The 24,983-nt window shown below is 38.4% G+C and overlaps 1 protein-coding gene across 1 annotated transcript in view; it reads right to left on the reverse strand.

The window, feature by feature from the left end:
* The window catches only part of LOC139728135 (nuclear pore complex protein Nup155-like), a 50,596-nt gene extending 28,455 nt beyond the window's left edge, over positions 1-22,141 (reverse strand). The window contains exons 1-21 of the mRNA XM_071639094.1: positions 22,114-22,141; positions 20,449-20,572; positions 19,611-19,748; positions 18,396-18,492; positions 17,542-17,705; positions 15,961-16,124; positions 14,934-15,033; positions 14,334-14,499; positions 13,535-13,632; positions 12,351-12,512; positions 11,947-12,047; positions 10,344-10,556; positions 9,400-9,510; positions 8,110-8,281; positions 7,091-7,313; positions 5,260-5,326; positions 4,483-4,589; positions 3,554-3,657; positions 2,113-2,246; positions 1,338-1,397; positions 422-553 (exon numbers count right to left, since the gene is read on the reverse strand). Coding sequence (XP_071495195.1) covers positions 422-553; positions 1,338-1,397; positions 2,113-2,246; positions 3,554-3,657; positions 4,483-4,589; positions 5,260-5,326; positions 7,091-7,313; positions 8,110-8,281; positions 9,400-9,510; positions 10,344-10,556; positions 11,947-12,047; positions 12,351-12,512; positions 13,535-13,632; positions 14,334-14,499; positions 14,934-15,033; positions 15,961-16,124; positions 17,542-17,705; positions 18,396-18,492; positions 19,611-19,748; positions 20,449-20,572; positions 22,114-22,119 — 2,643 coding nt within the window. The 5' untranslated portion in view covers positions 22,120-22,141. The remainder of the gene's footprint in view (positions 1-421; positions 554-1,337; positions 1,398-2,112; positions 2,247-3,553; positions 3,658-4,482; positions 4,590-5,259; positions 5,327-7,090; positions 7,314-8,109; positions 8,282-9,399; positions 9,511-10,343; positions 10,557-11,946; positions 12,048-12,350; positions 12,513-13,534; positions 13,633-14,333; positions 14,500-14,933; positions 15,034-15,960; positions 16,125-17,541; positions 17,706-18,395; positions 18,493-19,610; positions 19,749-20,448; positions 20,573-22,113) is intronic.
* Between the last annotated feature and the right edge of the window lie 2,842 nt (positions 22,142-24,983).

Here is a 24,983-nt window from a genome sequence, read left to right on the forward strand (position 1 = left end):
ATCCAATCATATTTTTCTGTCTTGCAGTGCAGAGGTCATTAGGGCAAAAATGTGATGGCTTTTTGGACATCATATGAGACAGCTTGCTGAGATCACTTCCCATTTCCCCCTCTAACTTGACATTTAACCTAAATATAAGGAATATTCCCATTTGAAATTAGCCTATAATTCAATAAATTTCTAATCAACACAAATCATAGTCAGCTGCTCCATCAAAATCAACAGAAGCATAGACATCTTAAAGAAACAACGTGTGTTCCATGATTGCATACTAACGAAAATGTTGCAATTTACCAGTTTCCACTGCAATTTAGCTCTTAGCTGTGATAACTCTCATTCAAATAAACCTTTCAAATCAAATCCCACTGAATGAAATCAAATCAAATTAAATCAAATCAAGACAGGAGTGAAAAGTCCCTACCTTGGTACAGATGGCATCACTGACACTGTAGAGAGATGGACAAACTTCCCTCAGCCTGGAGCTGATGGCATCGGTGGTGCTGTTATCTCCGATGTAGAGATTGATGAGGGCTGTGATCAGACCTTCACACATCTACAAGGTAGGCAGATTGAAGAGTGATTTCATTAGTAGACAAAATAGATTCTATGCTGCAATGATCATAGCATGTACAGTATTTAATTTCAGGAATATGCATGCAGCAAATAACAATAACAATCACCTAGTTCATCTGTCTAGTCCTGTGCAATGTCTGTGGTTTATGATTGAGAATCTGTTGGATACGCTTTTTTTTGGATGTTCCAAGCACAACCATTGCTACCATGACCAACAAGAACAAAGTAAACAAAATAATCAACAAACAAATAAAGAAACAAACATACATCATAAAACCAAGATATTTCTTTCCACTGCATTCATACTTGTAAAAACGCCTGTGGTACTTTTATTTCAATGCATGGATGGTCATCACACCCACATAATGTGTACAGTACATGCTTCCCCCCCCCCTTTTTTTTTTGTTGGCATTTTAGCAAATTACTACACATGTCAACTTTTATACAAGCTAGCCCGTTGAAGACTAGTACCAAGTATACTTGGGCAGGTGTCTATGGAAAATGCATGATATAAAAAATCAATTCGTCCTCAACGAGTTAAATTCTTCACACTGGGTCAATCTTGGTACAGTTTGCTTGCCTGCAATTAGTGGATAGGAGAATATTTGGACATTTTACCATCTCGCTCATGTGCTCCTATTTTTCATGCTAGCTAAGAACACAAAATTTCCCAAATTGTCCACACTGAAAAATTGTTCATGTTTACAGAATTATATTTGGGTTTGGCAAGAATTATTCAATTCAAATCTTTTTCGGTAAATTACCTCTCTTCCTCTCAGCACCAAATCTCTCAGAGTCATCTTCTTCAGGTTATCCTGGTCAATCTGCAAAGGTGTTGAAAACAAACCTGATAATACTACAGCATCACTGGTTACTTAAAGAATAATTACAAGCATGGGCAATTAGCAAACCTGAATAATACTTTAGAGAAAAAAGGAGGTCTGAAAATTTGAAAGAAGTGGCAATGCATGTTTGGAGATTGACTAGCTGGGAAAGAAAACACAATACTCTGTTAGAGATAATAAGATATTCAAAAGACAGAGAACTCTAAGACAAGAGTCAATCAGTTTGAATTGAGCATAATCACAGCATACATCCTTGGTTCTAAAAGACCAGTCAACAAATTTGTTGAATTCAAGAGCTGAAATATTTCAGGACTATTTACTGTTTGATGGACATGCAATAAAAAAGCTGAAATGTTGGTTTACTTTGTGTGTTCACAAGAAGCTGACAAACTTAATACAGTCTGTTGCAATATGGCAGTCTTCTGAATATCCAACACAAATGGTTTTGTGTAAAATTGTCGCATGTATCGTATATTCTCTCATTCTAACAGGTTTATGCTGTGTCATTATTGCAATATTAATGAGACTATGAAAGACAGACTCACACTGGATAAATGAGAAATTTGCCAACATTTTCTCCAATTTAGCAAGCTCTGGCTCTTTTTATGACTGGGGTATAAATGTCTCAAACTGCACAAAGCTAGGGTGTACTAGCACACATTGAAGTCAAACCGAGTGGATGCAAGAAACCTACTGGATTCAGCCTATCAGCCAAGACGTGGAACTGGCGGTAGGAGAGAAGTTTGAGCATGGCCAGGACTTCCACCGTCATACTGACCAGCTGTTGGAGATTGACCAGTGCTTGCTTCTCACTGGCCTGAGCATCGGCTGGAGAGAGAGAAAGAGGACTATTAATGATTTCTGGATGGTGGTCAAAGAATGCTGGTATCAGAGCTGCGTAAATGAGGCTACTTTACTGCATTATATCACAGATCAGTGTCCCTGGGAATTTATTTATATCACAATATCACTACCCACACAGTCATATCAACAAATACTTCTTATGTTTCAATCACAGCACTTGATTTATTCTTTTTTCAGTTGAACGTAGCTGTTGTGAACTGATGCCTATTTGAAAATTATAGAGCTAAAGAGTGAAACATTCAGTGACCATTTTGATTAACAAAGTTGTCCTGTAATGAGAAGTTTGAGGAAAATTTTATATGGGAAGCACAGCTTCAGATTGTAGATATTAACTTTAAGCCTGTCATTATACTTATGGCAAAATGGGCAGCAAATCACTAAAAGACACTCCTATAAATCCTGAGCCTAGTTGATACATTACCTGAAAATTACTTTAGCAAACTTTCACAACTGTCTACAAATATTTGCCCCTAACTCATGGCTCGACACTAACTTTTTTGTTTGGTGGCCCGATGGGACCACCAAAATCCTACATTTCAAATTTTTGGTGGCCCGAGAGAAAAATTTGGTGTCCCGAAAAAAAAACAATAAAAAACATTAAAAGTCCTTTTTTTTTTAAAAATGAGTCAAATATTTAATATTTATGATCGTAAGAATTAGAAGTTGGACATATCTACTCATAAATAAACTTCAACAAACTTGCAACACTCACTCTAAGGCATTCATTCAGTCCTTTTCATCCATCCTTTGAACAAATTTAACTACTAATTTCTGGCGCAAAAAGTTACAAATTTATTGACATACTTTTCAAAAAGTTTTGGTGGCCTGAGGCGGGCCACCAAATTTGCCCTTTTTTGAAATTTGGTGGCCCGACTTTCATTTTTGGTGGCCCTGGGCCACCGGGCCACTGTTAGTGTCGAGCCCTGCCTAACTTGTAAAAAATTATAGAATTTTGTGGGGACACTAAGGCCTGCATTCACAAAGGTGGCTTTAAAATAACAAATGTGGTTTAAATTAATTCTATGGTTTAAAACAAGCTTGAAATAGGAGTAACTTTTGTACGGAAGTATCAACACGCAGTTATTATTCATGTCTGTTGGCTTACGCGATCTATCATGTGCATTTACACAGAAGAAATTTACATAAACCATGGAATAAAATATAAAACTACCTTCATGCATGCCAGACATTGTGCCAAGTAGAAAGGTACACTGAAGAGAGAGAGAGGTAAGGAATACTTCCTGGGTGGGTGTGGCTGTTTGATAACTTACCCCTCATCCTAAGCTGTTCCCTCTGGGCTGCTTGTATGCTGGCTTGTCCTCCAACCACTGAGTCTGGCCGCACAAAACCACTCGCTGGTATGTGTGGCACCATACTAGGACATAGGAGATAGAAAACTCACATGACTTCTGAGTCATGATTTCTTTCCAGCTTTCTAGGGCTTTTCATATATTATGTAAATGGTGCACACAGAGGCTTTAAATTGACTATTACTGTAAAAGTGGAAATTTTTGCGGTGTTGACATTTTTTGCGCATTTTGCGCAACCAGAAACTAGCGCAAAAATAAAGCACGTGAATATTTTTAAAGTACTGTAGAACGAGGAATGTTTGCATGCATTTTAATTTCACGAATTTCGCGAGCGCCATCATTCGTGAAATTAAAATGCAAGTGAAAGTTCTTGTCTACACTATATGCATGGACGCCAGTGGCAATTTGCGAAAATTTCATGCCGCGAGAAAGGTCATCAGCTCCAATTCGCGAAATTTTCATGCCGCGAATATATCATGATTTACAGTGCTTGATGTCTTGATTCCGTGGAATTAAAAACACAATTGACTCTTCTTACCCGGGAGAGCGCAAAAAATTAGTCACACAAAATATCCACTTTTACAGTAGGGTACATCTCAAAACAGGTGCACCAATTCTGTAGACAGAATGTGGGGTAACAACCTGCTGATTGATTCTTATATATTGTAACCATGATACACTGTACATGGATTCACAAACTTAGTACCTTCTAGATGATGTTACTTAACACACATAAAGCCTTTTTCTGTCAATATGTTTACACAAACACACACAATGTTAACACCTTATACACATAAATACACTTCACATAAATACATGGTGCTATTATCATTTCCTTTCTTAGTTTGTATGTCTGTCTCTCCACCCCCTTCCCCCAGGTGACCCCTCACCTCTCTGCTACCATGGTGAACTGTGAGTTTTTCTCCAGGAAGGACTTGAGGGATAGGACGTCTTCCAGCACAGAACTCAACTCTTGACTCCCGAAAGCAAAGGACAGCTGAGAACAGAATAATGGACATGATGTATCAGATCATCAGTTAACAGCTAGAAGGATGTAAGACACTGTTCACTATTCATCGAGGTGATACAATCTTGCTCTCAATTTGTTATCTATAGATGCTCAGAGAGCGAAATTCAACTACGTCAAGCACCCTAAACATCATCAACACTGTATTAAAATCCAGATGACAGTATCATGTGTATGCAAAGAAATCTTAAGTTACAGGATTTAATTCAGATCTGAAGTTTGAACAGTAAATGGTGGCATCTATATCTACTCAAAAGTGATATGGGAAATGCACATGAACAATGCATAACAGACAGACAATAGCCAACACCAAACAGAATAAACAAAAGACTGTTGCGATTACTGTCATGACACCATGGCCATCCTGCTGCTTAACTTAACTCAACCACATGAAGGATAATTACAGTTACTGACAAGATAAACTGAAAACATTGTCTTTATTTGGTGTCAGTCCGCATCTGTTGACGTTACTTCTACAAGATTGTTACTTACACAGGACACCTTGTATTGTTATGGGTAAAGGAAAACATGTCTCATCAAAGTAAAATAAAAAGTCATAATCAGCAAGTTTCAGATTTCATGAAACCTATTTAACAGGACAAAGTCTCCATTCTATGAAAATTTGACCTGTAAAACTTACCAGCTTTTTATTAGGAGGAGGTCCTATGACTGGAAATTCCTTGACCAGAAGTTTTTCCCACATTGGTCTGTGGAATAAAGGCAGAAAATGGTGATTATATTGGATGGTGTCAGTTAACCAGTTTTCTCGTGACAGAAATATTTAATAGTAAAGGTGATTGACTTAATGACTAAAAAGACATGTATTCCATTCAAGATGCATACAATAAGCTGCAAAAATATCACTTTCAAAGTATTACTAGAGCTGAGCAGTAATTCATATTTTCTTGCCACAAGAACTTCACTTGAGTTTTGCACATAATTTGATAATGTGTTTGTATTTAAAAGTGACTCTACTCTTGAAATTCTACATTACAAGAACTCATGAGATGGTGTAATCAACCCATTGAGGACAAGTCCTGAGTATACTTGGGCAGGTGTCTATGGGAAATGTGTGTTGTAGCAATATCAGCCTGTCCTCTACAGATTAAAGGCATTCTTTTTTTATTCAAGGTAAGACGGATGAAAACGACAACAGTAAAATGTCTCATAAATTGACACTTCAAAAATGAATGTTACAGTTTCTACATCTGTACATATTCACTTAGGTACATGATTAAAAGCACAAGATACAAACCCTAAACAATTGCACACAAAGCAATGATATTCTGCATGAATAAAAGACCAAAATTATTCTTGAATTCTGAATGATTTTAATGTCATTCAATTACTACAATGTGCAGTGCTTTGACCGCTTTCTGCTCACTACCATTTTCTCTTTCATTTCATAGATGATATAAACATACAGACATTTTAATTTTCACACATCAGTTAGCATATTGTGTCCATAATTGGAGTCAAAAGGGGCCTGAGCTTACGATCCTAGCAGAATCTTTGTCAAAGGCAAAATGACAAACAGGCAGGGAAAGCAATCACATATAAGGACTACACACAACAAGAACAGTCAGGGACAGGCCTCCCCCCCCCCCCCTTCTGCTTATGTGCTTCATTATTATTATCTAATTTCTTTTATAAATACCATTATCATTATTGTTGTTGTTATTATCACCATTATTGTGTATATACACTTTGATGTATATGTTTGATTACTTGCATTTGTTGGTTGACTCTCACTTTTATTTTGTTGCTTCCTCTTGGTACACCATTTTAGGGCTTGCTGTTTCCTCAGCTCCCCCCCCCCCTTCCCCTTGCTGTTGCTATTTCACTCTTTTCCTTTCTTCATCTCTCTGTTGTTCCTCATCTTGTTTGATGTTGCCTCCCTATTCATCCTTTTCCTTCAATGGCTGCCCCCTTGGTCCTCAGGATCATTACTGACCCTCCTCTGCCTTTTGTCTGTCCGCCCTCCTGCTCTAATCCCCCTCCCTTTACCTGTTGGGCTCCTTGCCCATGACCTCCTACCCTCTCCTTTTGTTTTCTTTATTTTCTTTGTTTTGTGTCCCTAGCCTGTCCCTGACTGTTCTTGTTGTGTGAAGTCCTTATTTGATGTGATTGCTTTCCCTGCCTGTTTGTCATTTTGCAACTGACAAAGATTCTGCTAGGATCGAAAGCTCAGGCCCCTTTTGACTCCATTTTACTCTATTGGCTCGCCACTATTGGATAAGCAGTTTCAGCAGCTTTTTTTTTGCTACACTGTGTCCATAATTGGCACAAATCACATGAAACCAACAACAATTCACATTACAATTTCATTAAACGATACTTTACCCTTTTCAAAAAAGTGCAAAAACAACAACAACACCCCCCCCCAAAAAAAAACAAAAAACAAAAAACAAACCCCAAAACAACAACAACCCACAATGAAACAAGTTGACTAATCAAAAGGAGAAACACACCTGACCAGCCTACTGAAGTAGAGGCAAAGTCCCTTGAACTTGCCAGAGAAAAGTATACCCTGGTGGCTGGTGGGGGCAGCAGACATCTGGTTGCCGGGTGTGGCCGCAACGAACGGAGTGGAGGCAACATTGGGGCGCATGGGAGAGGGTGAGGCTAGAGTAGGGCTGGAGATGGGTCGGGTTGAGTCCAGACCACTCTGACCTACCAAAGGGGTGGTGGCTCCTATGACGTTTGTAGACAACATAAAGTTAGATGGGTGGATAACAACAATGATTAACTGACCACATAGATTACTACACAAGGGACCAAGTGTGTCGGATGGAGACTTCAGTATAAACAGTCATGAAATCATATCAAGTCTTTATTCACTGATAATACTAACTGAGTTCCACTTATCATGAGTTTAAGTTGAAGTCCCACAAGTAAATGATAAAATATGTATTGCAAATAGATTGCACAGAAAAGATGGTCCTATGGGCAGAGTACAAGATTTGTGCCAATTGATGAATTGCATGGAATACTGTAAAAGTGAATATTTTTGCGCGACTAATTTTTCGCACTTGGCCCGGTAAGAAGAGTTTCACATATTTTTAATTTCGAAGAATTAAGACAGTGGTACTGGAACATATGGCATGCAAAAATATTCGCGAGCTTTTATTTTCGTGCTAGTTTCTGGTTGCGGGAAATGCGCGAAAATTTCAACAACGCGAAAATTCCACTTTTACAGTACCGTGTATATAACAAACACAGATTAGATATCTACTTTAATAAATACCAGCATTATTATTCACTTGCACCCTAATAGACCTAGACCAATGAGGAAAAACCAAACAATTCAATAAATAAATAAAAGATTGTGATTATGGAAAACAACACATATACACAGTGAGGCATTGTGAAAACAAAATGCAGCAGATCTTCCAATTTGAGGTCTCATAATAATATGTTAATACCTTAGACATGAGAGATATGACACACACATACAACTAAAATGAATAGGTGGGACTGAGAGACTCACCAAACATGGCAGCCAGGTTGGCTACAGGTGGAGGCTGGTGCTCAAGGCCCATAGGGCCCCCAGGCTCTCCCCCATAGAGAAAGAAGGCCTGGGTGGCCCAGTCTGTGATGGTCTGGTCACTAGAGGCCAGAGAGCAGGCCAGAATCAGACACGTGGCACACGCTTGCTCCTCCTGTATAGGAGTGAGGACAAGATGAGACGAAATAAGACAGAGTAAAACAAGAAAAAGAATACAGACACAGTCACTCTGCAACATGCATGTAAAGACAACTCTCGTGAAAACAAAGTCATTGGGACTGGCAGTTTTATTTCTTTTTATCAAAATTTTCAGTCAAACACCCGGTGAAAATCTAAAACTGATAATTTGGGACCTGAATTTTCACTTGATTGTAACAAGGAAAATTGTTATAATCATGCTTGTAATAATGAGAGTGCACTGTACCACATTGCAATCTTTGACATAAGAGAAGTCAAGCCTAGATGGGATGGGAAGGTCAGTGCTGCGAACAGCAAGGATATACAAGACTTTCACACTAAAATAAGCTCTCCCCGACATAAAAAACACATACAACTACACCAGCATTAACGTCAGTAAACAGTACAAGTATTTTCTTCAATTTTGAATATGTGTATGCTGTTATTTCTGTCAGAGAAGAGAATCCTTCAACCAAATGCCCAAGGCACAGAAGTGCTAGTGCTTAGTTGACGAAAACGTATCACACCACCCCCATGTTTGATTAGATTCTTATCCCATGTTTGATTAGATTCTTAAGTATTTGTAAAACAAATACTTGAAATACAAACAAAATATCATGGGATAGAGGAATAGAGAGCTTTAATTTCCGAAAAATCACAAAATCAGGTTGTAAACTCGCAAAAAAACCCCCCAAACCTAAACATTTAGCCCTCCCTTTCAAATGAAGACAAATTTGGTGAAGAGGAAAGAGAAACCATCTAAGACACATCAAACTCCAGAATGTTGTGCTACGATAGCACCAAATTCTATGTAACTTGGGAGGCCAGGTGAGAAAAGTGAGGTGACCAAAAGCCTTTTTTGAGCTGTGTTATCTCAAAGCAGGTCTGCCAACATTCCCACATCTAAATCAGGGAGATTCCACACAGCAATCCGGGAGATATTTGTGTGGTACATGCATTTCAATGGGTAAAAAATTCTCAAATCAGGGAGATTTTAATAATCTCTTATTCAGACATGAACAGATTTTGACATTTTCATGGAGACTCCTGCAGAATCAGGGAGACTTGGCAGCTCTGTCAGAGGTGTCTACCCACCTTGTGAAGTTTGAAGAAGTTCTCCACAGCAGGGTTCTCAGGGCCCATGTTGTTCAGCATGAGCTGCCGAAGCTGATCCACAGGCCTCAACCTGGAGATGACCACACTTCCCTGGGTAATGAGTGAGAAAACATAGCAGATTTATCAACATTTCCATGGCATTCCTTTCACTAAATCACTTACTCTCTCTCTTGAAAGCAGCAGAAAAGCGTACAGTATTTCATCTTGAAGATAGCAAATTCACATGAAAATGGTGTACAATATATCACAAAATCACCAAACTACAAAAAAGGTAAATCAACAAAAGTTTGTTCTCCCCTCCCCTCCTATCTAAACTGGAGTGAGATGTGATGAGTTTTGAAAAAAGTAGTCTATTGTCATCCCAGAGGAATGCAAGCATGTCAGGATTTCCTGAACTTCCCAAAATGACATTTTATCATAGACAGGAAACATGACGTCCCTGGATACAATTCCCATTCACACATAGTCTTATGGCAGCACTGTACTAACCCACACTGGCTGCACTAAATGGTTGTTATTAGTTGTGGAATATCTCCTCCCTCCCTAAAACAAACCAACAAACAAACCAACAAACATGCAAACAAACAAACCCCATTACAAAAACAACAAAGTAAAACAAGTAACACACACATCCCCCACTCTATAAAAAAAAAAAAAAAAGAGGGGAAAAACCCAAAACATACATGACCCTCCCCCCAAAAAAAACAACAACAACAAACTACAAAATAAAAGAAAGAAAGAAGAAGTTTCCACACACATCTTTGAAGACTGCCATTCCACGATGCTCTATAGCAAGATTACGACTCTTGTTCTTGTCTGTCCATGTTTGTTTGTCTGTCTGTTTGTCTGTATGACTGTCTGTACATCTACCCCATTGCGTGTTATCTTTCCCCCCTCAGCATCTGTGACCACCATGTTCTTACCTGAGAGCTGAGGAGCACGTATCTAGGAGCAGGAGAGGAGTGCTGCTTGATAACAGCAGGTGGGTTGGGTAAGACCATTGACAATGGGGATGAGGGTTGCTTAGCAACAGATGGAGACAGAGAGATGGTGGAGGGATGATCAGGATACTCTAGCTGTGACTGTGAAGGAATCTCAGAGATATACCAAGTCCTGCTGTCTACCAAGTGGGTAACCTACAGGAATAATGGGGGACCATGAAAGGTATAGAGCTGTTAAAGTCTGAAGTTTACACCAAGACTTTGTCTACAGTCTCTTAAAAACCATACAAAGGCAAACAACAACCAACTGTAAATTACCAAACTATGAAAGAACAGGTGAAACTTCAGCTAGACACTACATTTTATGTATCAACTTTACTTATATCTCAGATGTCTCTACCTTTCCAAAATACCATGCATATTTAACCCGTTCCTTCCGCAATTCTCTGAGTGCCTTTGATGCCCCCAAACGAGATTCTTTTCGCCCGTCGACAGAGAGGCACACAGGTTGGTAATCCAGCTGTGTGAAGGCAGTCAAGCGGTTCATTGTGTCCCCCTTTCTACGGTCAACTACATGTGCCCGTGAACAATGGACATATCGATCGGGTGCGAGGTATGAATAGAGCGTGCGCTGATGAGCTCTCAGAATCTTTTGTTCTACACAAAACCAGGTACCTGAATGAGGTGACTGGGGTCAGCGAACCCGCATTTCTAACTGATCTCAGCCTTGATCATTATGTACATGTTCGTACGAGTTTACAGCAGAACAAGCAAAAAACTAAATCAGGAAAAGGTACATAATACTGTAAAACCCCCTTTTTTTAAACAGCAGGAGAACAAATCCTGATAGAATAAACTCTGATCTTTTTATCAAACCCACTTTTCTGAGCATTTTAACACAAAGAAACATGAATTTAGGCCACTGAAGCAGGCACCCTTGTCTTCATTTTGGGAACCTGGTAAACCAGGTTCCCGTATATCAGTTGCTCCCACGAGAACCTGGTAAACCAGGTTCCCGTAAGGAACGGATTAACAGGGAGTGCATGCTTTCCGATCATACCACTGTATTCCCACTAGCACCTACATTACCTCATGTGTGATTACAGCTTAACTCTGCATTATCAAGCTTTCATCTCTGGTAATAACAGCAGCGCCCCCCTGGGGCATGGAGCTCGCACCAAACATCCTGACCTTGGATGGCTGAAACATAACACCCACTTTCACTCATATTTCCCTGTACTGATGAAGTATGCCACATCCTGCTCCAAAAGCTCCTTGGATCATAATTTAAAACTCTATTTCTCCCTCATGTACTAAGAAATTACAGCAACACCTTCTCACACTCCTGCACCCACGAGGCTTGATTAGCAGCTGTGAGCTATGACTTTCACCTTAAATTGAGAGCTGTGACACAGTGGGATGGGGTGAGTTGGAGGAGGAGGAAGACGTGGGAAGGCAGTGACTTCAGAGATGTACTCATCTTTCTGAAGCAGCACCTTTTAAGATCACAAAACAGTCATGTCATACATATCTTGGTTTCCATTAGAGACTGTTGAAAGGATAAGGCATCAGATATCACACATACCCTGGTTTCCATCAAAGACTGCTGGAAGGGTAAAGCATCAGGACTGAGACACCAGAGTTTGTCGCTGTCTTCACTCTGGGAGGCACACAACAACAAACATCCTGGAAAAGAAATCAGAGACAGGAGATATCAAAAATCACAACCAAACCTGTCTTAAGTCATGAACTACAATCAGTCCATTGCAGAGTGAAGTCTGAAAAGAGACTACAGTTTGCATCAATTAAAACAAAAGTCAATGCCTTCTTGGGACCTTGGAAAGTGCATTATTTGAGGACAAATACATGAGGTGAGCTCAATTCAATGTGTTTTGACACCCTAGCTACATTACTTCCTCGTGAAAATTCATGGAAGCCAATGAAATGGAAATCATTGACTGGGCTGCTGTGGGGATCGAGGTCACTAACCTTTAGTGTAGCAGGCCACATGGACATTAGAAGGTCTGTAGGCAGACATGTTAGCTGTGAAGCCTGGAGGTAATCTAACGTGTACCAGTGATAGTGATGAAGGCCGAAGTGTGCTGCTGTCACCAGCCTGCCCTCTAGTGGTGGAGAAATATAGCCGGACTCCTGCACAATGTGACAAGTAAGACACAAGATTCAACTATACTCCAGTCATTACTACAGACTTTTGTTACATTCCCTAATATTGTAGACACACTCTCAGGTGACTGTCTCAGCAAAGGTTGAGATTGTCATATCTCTAATGGCTTGGTGTTTATGACTTGAGTGATTCTTCAATACATACACATCACTCCAAAAACTTAAAACAACGGTATACATACGTGACCATGCATAACAAAACCAACAAAAAGTTGCACTTCCTGATCTTACATAACTACTAAGAATAGGTGAAATGGCTCAACATGGTCAATCTTTTGTTTGTTATATTTTCTGAAAGAGCAATTCTTCTTTTACATAATTGTAAAGCTTGGGATTATACAGTGACTGGTAAATTGTGATACCTGCAGTTTTTCTACAACAAATAATTGTAGAGTACTGTGATTACACATGTTTTACTGGTCCCTTTACATCTCTTTAATAGAAACTCTCTACACACTCTTCAATTTCAACTCTAATAACTTTTGAAAGGATGCTGCTTGTGCTTTGAAAGTTGGAAGTAGTCATGAATAGAATGTACTTACAGTGTGCAAAATTTCAGCTGAATCTGATAATCACTTTATTGTGGTTACTACTGAGTTTTACACCATGATTTTTTTTTGTCCCATTCATCACACATAACACATCTTCATGAGGATTAAGCGCTTGAAAAGACCCTTAAAAAAAAGGGAAAAAAAAGGGCTGTTTTCTCAGTAAATGCTTTTCCAGAGTCTATACTTTCTTTTCATTCTTTAGATAGGTTTATAGGAAGCTCCATTTGTATTGAGTTATACATCAGTTTAAAGCTTAGAGTCTGCTTTTTCAGAATCTACTCTTACATGTAGCTAAAAATTCATGTCTGGTGACTTTTTGGTGGGTAGGGTCACATTATGTCGTAACTTTACACTTCTCTTGGTTGCTATCTGGACATTATGACATCACAAAGATGGTAGTGAAGATTTGATGTCTGCATCCTCTCTCCCACTTCTCACCTGACTGGGTGACTGCTACCAGATGTAAGCAAGAAGACTCTTGGCTCGTGATGGGGGCGATGTAGACCAGCTGTTTGAAGTGGGATCTATCAATGGTTCTGGGAAGAGTACAATTGTGGAATGATGATATGAAGAATAACCATCATTACTTCAGTGCAAAAGTGATGAACAAAAAATTTCTATAGCAAATAAAGCTCAGATTCTAGGTTTAACATCAGACACTACCATTATTGAACAGATTGGATGCTGACTGATGTTGGTCTAAAGCTTGGGTAGCTCTACTTGAATGTAATTTTATCTGCTTCCAAGTCACACCCAACCCAACAATGAAATGACAGAACTGTTCATAAGAAATATTTCCTGGAAAAGTTGGTGCTCAGAAGGGGATGGAAACAGCAATTAATGTTATCACATTTGTGTCTAATCACAGGTCTGTACCACATGAGCAGTAATATCTTTCAAATATCTTATGCCAGGTGGGTCTTCATTTCTTGCAAGGGTGCAGAAAGATAAATGTAGTGATTCCTTTGAGTCAACATTACAATGTCACTGCTACATTGTAAATTCTTCTTTAATAGAATGATGCGACTATTAACTGCCGAGACAAAAAAGAACAGAAAGAAAGAAAAGGAGCATATTTCATATCATATTTCATATCATATTTCATATTATACTTCATATTACTTCTTCAATTTGAGTATATTCATTGAATATATATCTGTCCACACACCACACAGACAATGCATACTTTGCTGTATCATCCACCCACTCTTAATGTGACATGAAAGAAAGAGCTTACTTTGCCGCGGCGATGGTCTCCCTCAGGATATGACTGTAGTACACACTTGTCACTCTCTTCATATCAGTCCCCTGTGAGCCCATGTCATACACAGAGAGTGTCCCTTGCTCTGATCTCGTATACAGAATGTGACGGCTCTCATCGTGGGCTATCTGAACCAGTGGGTCTGATCGGTTCAACGAAAATGGGTGAGGAGGAAATATTCACAATTCATACAGATATAATCCTTTCTTTTTTTGTGGTACAAATGTATTTCAATCACAAAATGCAAACAAAAGTATAGCAATTCTTTCAATAAGCAGAGACTAAAGAAAAAAAAGAGTCACACTTATTTGCTTCATATAGATTTCGCTGACAAAAGTTGTATGATGGTATGCAGAAATTTTGGCCATATTCAAGTTTAAGTAAGACACAATTGGGGGCAATGATCATTTGTTTAGGATGATAAATTGTAATTACTTAATCTATGATTTTTTACATGAATGTGGACAAAGTTATCAGCTATGGAAGATTAAGAATAATTCCTTTTCCACAAAATACACAATTAATATGACTAATTAATCTGTGGCCGAGTATCTGGAAAAGAAATGTGTTTCTCACCTTTATCCATGAACTGCAGCATGCTTGGCACAAGATATGACAGCATACTGCTGGAAAGGTTGACTTTACGACATTTCCTGCTGAACCAACCATCTTGAGCCTAGCACAAAGAAACAAACATAAGCTGACAGCTGAGCACTGTTGAGGTAATAATAATAATAATAATGTCTTATTTACCCAGGGTAGCCTCTTCAGTGTTGCCACTGCTCTACCAGAGGGCCCTGCTATTATTATTAACCTAGCATTGCCAGGTACCCATTTATACACCTGGGTCAAGAGGGACATAGTGGGTAAAAACATCTTGTCAAAGGACGTAAGCACTGGGCGGGATTCAAATTCGGGTCCTCCGATTGGGAGTCGGGAGTCTTATCCACTATGCCACAGCACCCCCACTATGAGGTCATGGAAACACAATGGTGTATAGGAATACTAGTACAATTATCTCACAATATAACGTACACTATTAAAGTCTCAACTTGATCTCTCAACTAGAGGTAACCTCTCATGGATGACATTTACATTCACTTCCTGGTTCAGAAATGAGAACCAATCACATGGCTGCAATCTTTTCTGTTTGGCTAGGTCTCCAGTGTCTGAACATTTGAGTCTCTCTTACATGAAATGCATCACATGTCATTGCACATTCTGATCAAACAATGATCTCTCATGATCACAAACTTTGTTTAAAATCTTTGTATGTATCTCTCCTGGTAACCAATGGAGAGCTCTCGGAGATTAATGCATTTACCATGTAAATAGGATTAATGTTGTGGGTAATCAGGGCCAAATACCAAGCATTATCATATAAACAAAAGCAGACACACACACACACACACACATACACACACACACATTTCATTCATTGCTATTCCATGTAGCCATGAGAAGGCATCCAGATCTGTTTTAAAGGTTGACCAATCCAATGGTAGACTGTTAAAACTAAAAAGAAGCAGCACATCTAACTAGCTTCACTGTACCCAGGGGGGTAGCAATCTCAAGAAGCAGAGGATCTTGTTAGACTACCCACCTGGTAGATGAGCTCATAGAGGCAGGCATCCTTGCTGGCCATAAAGATACGGCCATCTTTGGTACCCAGGATGCTGGTGATGTGAGAGTTGTCTGATGGAATGGCAAAGAGAGGCTCTGGGATGAGGTGCATCTCACTGCGCCCATAGTCACTGGCATCAATGTCTAGAAAGATAGGGGAGCAAAATGTTTACAACAGCAGTTTACACATAAACAGGTGTGTATGAGTTCATCAGGTGTACTTCCTTCAGATTAGTTGCCAATCTGACAAAACTAATGATTCACAATGCAATGATTCCATATCTCCTCATGACATTTGACCTGTAAAGGTGGCAAGCAATCTATTATATGGGCCGTGATGCGAGAAAACAGCCCTAAGGGTATAAAATACAGAAAATGAGTTTTCACCGTCACACTGTAGAATGAACTCTGAGGTATTTAGATACGCAAACTGTTTTCTGAAATTCCAATCCCAAATGCCCCCATTATGACATTTAAATAGGCACGTTTGTCCAAATCCTGCCACTTTGATGCATCTATGCATATGCGCACAGACAGCTAGCTGATCTTATTTTGTGCGTATTGGTTTGCCAAACTTCCGCGCCATTTTATGGCGTTTGTGCACAGCAGCGCTAAGGGCCCTTTTATCTTGTCACGGCCCATAATTTTTAACAGTACCACATGAAGTCACACACCTTGTATATCCTCATGTGCACTTGTGGTATTTTGAACAAAGCATGGTGTCTAGTGTTTTCTAACATCTTAGGTATACCTGTCACTACATCTATTAGTAAGAACCATTCTGCGTTTGTGTTCATCATAATCATACGAGCATCCAATCCTCATCGTTCCATGACACAGGCATGTTATAATAACTTTAGTTTCCACTTAGGTGTTAACTGTTTATATAAAGACATAGTTACTCAACCTAACAAAGCTGATATGTACGCACTTGCCAGCTTCTCTTTAAATCAATCCACTTACTTCATCTGAAATGTCTGGAGAGTGTGAATGTGATTGACCTTTCAACCCATGTCTGGTGGCAAATACAGCCAGTTTACTCATGCGAGTGTGTCTTGCAGACACCTAGCTCTTGCGGTATTAGGTCCTGACTTTTCTGTAAAACATGATATATTCGCGGCATGAAATTTTCGCTAATCGGAGCCGACAGCCTTTTTCGTGGCATGAAATTTTCGCGAATTGCTACTGGCATTCAATGCATGTAGTGCAGACAAAAGCTTTCGCGTGCATTTTAATTTCGCGAATTTTGGCGCTCGCGAAATTAAAACGCACGCGAATGTTTCTCATTTTACAGTAAAGCCTATTTTCTAGGTCAATATTTGAGCAACTTGTACATTCTCATATCAACGGATACAAACTTGGTATAAGTTTTGTGCATTCAACTCATTTTGATAGACATGGAACACACAACGTGATCAAGTTCAACAAATGCACATAAGTCATGGCAATTACATTCATAAGTGTTCTTTACACCTGAATCTTATCAGACCAGCTGATTGTGCCCCCTCACTACTCATGCCACATCCCTGCTCCACCCCCTGCTCCACCCCTCCCTACCTACCTTCCCTGGGCCTGGTGAAACTGACTCCAAGCAGGATAATCTCCACAGTGGAGGCCAGGCAGAGCAAGAATCGGATGTGAGGGCGGAATATGTTTGGCTTGGGCCTGACCAGACCAGCACACAGAATGGTGTCACTCAGGCCATCAAAGTATGCCAGGTCACCTCTGGTGGACATAACAAAGTGGACATGTTAAATTCTTACACCTGGCTTTCATATTGGTATAATGTTATGTGAAGAGATATTACACCACTTAATTTTCTCTGCATTTAAATTCAGTTTTTAATCCAATATTTGTTGACATCTCCAATTGCTGTACTCTTTTGATGAAAGACTGCATATTTGACTTTATTTGTGCATATATTTTGATTAAGACCTCAGTATGCATGTCTGCATCAAAATTGACTTTAGAAGTATTACAGATAATGTGACTCTCATAAATCTACATGAATTATGAAGCATATTCTGCAAAACTATAACTGGACATTACTGGATGCATGGTTTTCATCTATGGCAAGCCAAAAGGAAATGCATCCAGCAATTTGCCATCATGTTACATGATCAGAAAATGGATTTCTGGCTAGAAAATCGTCCTCCATTCTATAAAACAGATGATGTACAGGTCTTTTTGTACATCAGTATGAATAGTATATGCATGTGGTAACTATAGAATTTAGCCTAAACCCACTCAGCTTAACCTCATGGGTTCAGCATTCCATAGTTACCTTATGCACACAAATCCGACTGATGCATTCAGACCCGTGTGTCTTTTGTATTCTAGAACATTGAAAGTGTAACATTTATAATCAATGCATTACAATGTACAGTAACATATGATCAGCCATGAGCTACTCACCCATCTTCATAATTCCAGACAAAGATATCTGTATCAATACTCAGCCAGGCTCTGCTGATCTCAGGAAAGGCACCCATCATACAGTTACATTGCATGTCTGGGGTGAAGGGGTTAAGGTAATTCACTACACTGGTCTGTCTCATTTTAATGAAGGTTCCCACACAGGCAATCACATGGGTGGAAAAAAAATTAGAGAAAGAGAAAACACTATGTATGATTTTTACTTATACTGTAAAACACAATATTTTCACAGCAAGAAATTTTCGCGAATTGGAGCCGACGGCTTTTTTTTTTGTGGCATTAAATTTTCACGAGTTGCATCTAATATTAAATGCACATAGTGCAGACAAGAACTTTCGCATGCATTTCAATTTAGCGAATCTTGGCTCTCATGAAATTCGCGAAATTAAAATGCATGCAAATATTCCCCTTTTTTACAGTATACACACCCAACTGGGACAAAAATGTGAAGTGATGTACTAATCCTTCTAAAGGGTTAATTTTAAAGCAATTAACATAAAATAAACACTACAGCATTACTTCTAGTAGAAAGTTATTTTTCATTTTAAAACAGAAAAACCTATCTATGATCCGCAAATGAGATAATTCGGAATTGTAGAAGTTAGTAATGGTGCCGTACTGTCAGACAAAATTGTGGTACTTGAACTACATAAAAAAAAGATAAAATCATAACTAGTAAGATGAATTCTGAGAAGGGGGTTTTATTTATTTTTATTTTCACAGGGTGGCTCCGTCAGTGGGTTAAACACTGTTGTTCTTGGAGGCCCTGCATGAACACATACATACAAATAAACACATAATAATCATACAATACCAACATCAAATTTGCAGTATCAAATCTGTATATAATTTAACATACTATATACTAATATATATATCAAACTCAAAATATAACAAAAACTAAAATCATCACTGAAGGGGATTAATACCCCCGCCCCTAACGTTGTTTTATAATATGTGATGTCATGATATCAGCTTGTCTATACCATGGATGGGAACAAGGTTAATACACTCCATGGTTTCTTCTGCAGAAAAGTATTAATTCAAAAGGTGTTTAAAGAATTAAACAAATAACAACAAACTAATAGGGGTGTAAATCAAATGAAACTCTCCAGCGCCCATTCACTATGCAAGCTATCATTAGATAAAGAAGGGTAATCCTTGTTCTGTGTCTATGTCTTTAGTGAAGGATACGACCAAACTGCTCCACCAACTCAGGAGGTAATGGAGTCTTCTTGGTGGGTCCTAGGAGAGGAAGATCAGCCAAGCCGATCGATGGTGCACCCAGTGAAGGGTAGTCATTTTCTGTCGTACCACTCACTGTTACCAAACCTGCGAGAGATTGCACACAAAACAATACTACCTGAAAACAAATCATAACTTCAAAACAATCTCAGTCATTACAACCTAAATCACACAGTTTTTTTAACGCTCTTCTAAGTGTGGAATTTCATATTATAAGACCCCTCAGTTCACGAGTACTGTATGGCAAAATGAAACAGTCTTAACAGTACACTTTTTATCTCTTGTCTGATATTGAATCTCTTTATGTCATATTACTTTTTATTTCAAGGAAAATTTAATCTGCAATGTCTTTACAGATGCTTAGATTATGTTCTGACTGAAATAAGACGGCATCTAAACCCTCCTAATCAGGCCAAAGCTACAAATAACCAGTAGAACATCGCAAGATGAGGACAAGGAATTAAATGATACAATGAAGCTAATTTTCATTACAAACTGACAAAAACTTTGTTTCCAATTTCCCTTTTTTTCCTTCACAGCTGGATAATTTCATACTGCAAGTTGGTACATGTATACACAGAGCCTTAACCCACTGGGGACAGGCTGATTTTGCTACAACATGCATTTCCCATTTACACTTGCCCGAGTATACTCGGGACTCGTCCTCAATGGGTTACGTATGCTAGAATGTTTTGCATTAATACATGACATCATTAATGTCATTCCCTAAACATGACATGTCATCTGATTGTATGAACATCAGACTTTAGAAGTAAATCAAAATCACCTGTTTTTGAAGCATCAAGGAGGCGTTCCAGTGGTGGGTATGACTGGTCTTGAGAAAGAAAGACGTCGACATGGTAACCAGCCTGCTGTAAGGCCTCAGCCATCTGAGGATTCACCTGGGCTCCCTGTATTTCGACAAGGAAGGGCAGAGATGTAGGGTGGATTGACTCTACAAACTAAAATTATTGTGGTAGTTTTATAAGGAGAGGCTGGATATCACCGTAGCCACATCAACACGCAGCGTACATCACACACCACCTTGCGAAGCGAAGAAAATAACCTCATTTTCATACCTTGAACTACACAACTTTATTATTCTACATTTCAATGTCTTTTACTCTATTCTTATCGACTTTCTTTTAAGATGGATAAATCAAATCAATTGCAAAATTATGATTGATTGGGGGATTTTGCAATTGATTGGGATCAATCGCAACGTTCCGATGAAGTCTTGCTACGTGGTACTTTGCTGGCTAGCTGTATACAACTGAACATGTACTAAATGAGAGCATGGTGCATATATTGCAGGGTATGCATATTCTTTCAAATATAATCTAACCACATATATTCAGTGGCGCTTGCTTGCTCTGTGTACATAAAGCGTACAATCAAATATAATCTAGCCACATGTATATATTCAGTGGCGCTTGCTTGCTCTGTGTACATAAAGCATACAGGAAACACATGGTAGGTAGGGAGTGTCTAGCACTATCTAGCTGCTGCCACAGTGCTGACTGGGGCCACTACTGTGCTAGCCATCGATTGTGAAATCACCAATCTGTATGTACCAAACCAAGACCAGGGTCACGGGGTAGGAAGTAAGCTCTTTCGAATCTTTGTGACAAGACCAAAAAACCAAGGAATAATGTATGTAGACAGAAAAATCTGTCTGTCCCAATGGTCCGGTGGGTTCTTTTATCAATTTTTTTTTTTCATTTTTAGGGCTCTCCTCCGTTCTTTCGGTCAAGGAGAAATGATGATGAAAATGAAGTAGAAATCATTTTAAGAAAACAAAGTTGATGAGAAGGTAAGAAAATTTGTTATTTTCATTGTATTAAATACCAAATGGTGGCGCATGATATAGATCTCATTAAACGTTACATTGTTGTACGTGACATTGTTTGGCCTAAAAAAAAGCAAAAAAAGGGATGGCAATCCATGCCAATTTGACACAATTTTCTCGCTAAAAAAAGGTTCAGATCACCGAAGGATGAAGATATCGTCAATGAAATTTTCTCTTTTTCTAGCTAAATTAAGCTAACTACAGTGAAACATCCGTAACTTCAGAGGTTGGCACAACGAGTACGACAATTGCGTAAGAACCGTCTCGAATATCGACACCGCGCCGTTGTTCATGTCAGTCAGCGATGCAATGTTCACGCGCCCGCCGGGCCTAGCCCGCTGGTTTTGTCAGACATGTCGCTACCGCGCCATTGAGCATGCACTGTGCGAAGCATGGTGCACGGTCATGTGAAAAGTAGAGCTCACCATGCTCACTGATGTGTGTTTGTTCCTACATTTGGCCGTCTTAAGATACACTAAAACTTCATTCAACTTTAAAACACAGAATATCTTATATTCAACACCACTATTCTACTATATTAGCACAGAAAAATGCCTGAAAAATCGAGATGGAATAATTTTACTGATAACAGAACGGACTTACCGCCATATCTGCCTTTCTGTTTCAAAAAGGTACTCTTCTGCTATGGTGTCCACAAATCGAAAAGTAGACGAAGCTATGAAGAAAAGGAAGGGAAAGAAAGAACGCAAGGGGGGGGGGGGGGGGGGGGGAGGGGGAGGGGTGAGGGGGCTGAGAATAACCTAACCCATAACTTAATTAAAAAAAAAACACTTCCTCCTACCCAAATGTAACATTCAGTCAGTGAAAACCAAGATAATAGCTTTAGGATCAAAATGATGAAATGAATCTGCGTTAGGAATTGTGTCAGGTATAATCGTCTCCGTAGAGGTGGTAAGATAATTATCAATATGTTAGTTCGATGGGAAAATGTCTCCCAGACGACTTATTGTGAGGTTCCTCAGCAGTGGAGGATCCAGAGGGGGGCGCAAGGGGCGCACCCCCCTTTATTTATCGTTAAAAACAAAAGAAATAAAAAGAAAGAAAATTAAATGAAACCCGGAAGTGGCACCAGAAATATTACTTGCGCCTCCCCTTCACGGAATTCCTGGATCCGCCCCTGCTCAGGGATCTAGTTTCAAGTTTCAAGTTTCTTTATTTCACCAAAGCATGGAACATATTAAAAAACAATGCATACATCAATATTCGGATACGACTACGAACATATCATACAGTGAAAAGGAAAAAAAAACAACAGAAATAGATTGACAATAACACATATATGAATAGGTTTAACAGATATGCTATGGAAGGTAGCAGCCAGAAAGGAAATGTCCCTTATTTTTAGCTGACCTAAAATCATTCATTCAATTTCAATTACATTTATCTATAGTGTGTTCAATTGAAGTAAAATGTAGGAACAGGACAAGACAAGACAAGACAAAACAAAGCACACAATGACAACAAAATACGGGATGTCTTGAATCATAAAGAATAAAAGATTATACTCTTGACCTCAATGAGTTTGGCTATAATTATAAAAGAGAATTTTTTTTGTAACCAGATTTAAATGTATTCAAAGAGTTAGCATTACGAATTGCACAGGGGAGAGAATTCCACAGGGTAGGACCAATGTAAATGATGGATCGTTGATAAAAAGAAGTACGGGATAGAGGTAGGTGAAAATCATTCGCGGATCGCGTGCTATAATTATGAATTTGATTATTAAAAGTGAACAAATCTAAGAGAGTCTTTGGTAATAAACGATTTTTGCACAAATACATAAAAATGCCAGCTTGATATTTGTACATATCATTCAACTGCAATATCTTCAGGGATAAAAAAGTGGCTGGGTATGGGCAAGAAAAGTGGCATGGGAAATGATTCGTATTGCACGTTTTTGAAGCATTAAAAGTCTTTGAATGTAACATTCGTGAGCATTGCCCCAAACAGTTATTCCATAATACAAATGAGGTAAAATTATAGCATTATAGATTGACTTTAAAACAGACTTTGGGAGAAAACTAAGTTTATACATTACACCAATATTTTTTGATAATTTATTACAAACAAAATTAATATGATTCGACCACTTCAATTTATTATCTACATGACCTCCAAGGAATTTCACTGAAGATGTCTGCATAATTTGACAACCACACATGTTAATAAATACACTGTCAGTGTTAATTTTTTTCTTTGTAAATATCATAATATTAGTTTTTGATATATTGATTAATAATTTGTTCACTCGCAGCCAATTTGTAACATATTGCAATTCCTTATTAAAAACCTCTTGCAGAGAATCAATATTATCATGAGACAGAAATATACTTGTATCGTCTGCAAATAAAATATATTGTAGAATATTAGAAACATTGGGTAAATCATTTATATACAAAAGAAATAAAATAGGCCCGAGGATCGATCCCTGGGGCACTCCACATCTTATGTTTTTGTAATCTGATATATTATTATCAATGGACACAAACTGTTTACGATTGCTCAAATAACTTTTCAAAAGTTTTAAAGTGACTCCACGAAATCCATACGCACTTATTATGATCAAGTGTGTCAAATGCTTTGCTGAGGTCTAAAAATAAGCCAAGTAAAATTTTCCCACTATCTATTGCACAGATCACCTTATGAATAAAATCAATCAAAGCAGAAGATGTGGAGTGCCCTGGTCTAAATCCATATTGATTTTTCTTAATGATATTGCATTTCGTAAGAAATTCAACAAGCCTATTGGAAATACATTTTTCAAAAACCTTGGAAAAAACAGATAACACTGATATTGGTCGATAGTTTGTCATTACATCAGAGGAACCACTCTTTAGGATTGGTACAACTCTGGCTATCTTCAATCTATCTGGAAAAATACCAGATCCCATACACTGATTAAATATTGCACATAGGGGTTTACATAACAAATGAATAGCTCTTTTAACAATTCGAACATCAATATTGTCATATCCAGCACTTACATCTTTCTTAAAATTGTTTACAATATCAATTATTTCTTTACACGTAATTGGTTTTAAAAATGCGGTTGACTCAACCTTTTTAACATATTGGAGATAATCATACTCATATGAATCATCAAAAGAAGAGTTAATATCATTACCAATATTGACAAAAAATGTATTCAACAAATTACAAATCTCTTTGCTATCTACTACTGTTTCACTGTTACACTTAATAGATTTAATGATTGTTTTCGAATTACACTTTTTCCCCAAGGCAGTGTTTATCACATCCCATGTCTTTTTACTATTGCCACTACTGTCAGCTAGCTTTTTCTCATAATATTTCTTTTTAGCTAATTTCACCATATTAGTAACTTTATTTCGATATTTCTTATAAAGAGCTTTACGATAATCAGTCGGATTCTTCTTATACAATTTATACATTTTGCATTTCTTCCTTATCAATCTACGAATATCTTTTGTACA

Source organism: Diadema antillarum, unplaced genomic scaffold (assembly GCF_040938485.1).
Source record: "Diadema antillarum isolate AM-2024a unplaced genomic scaffold, OU_Dant_1.0 seq00000166_RagTag, whole genome shotgun sequence".
Lineage (NCBI taxonomy): Eukaryota > Metazoa > Echinodermata > Echinoidea > Diadematoida > Diadematidae > Diadema > Diadema antillarum.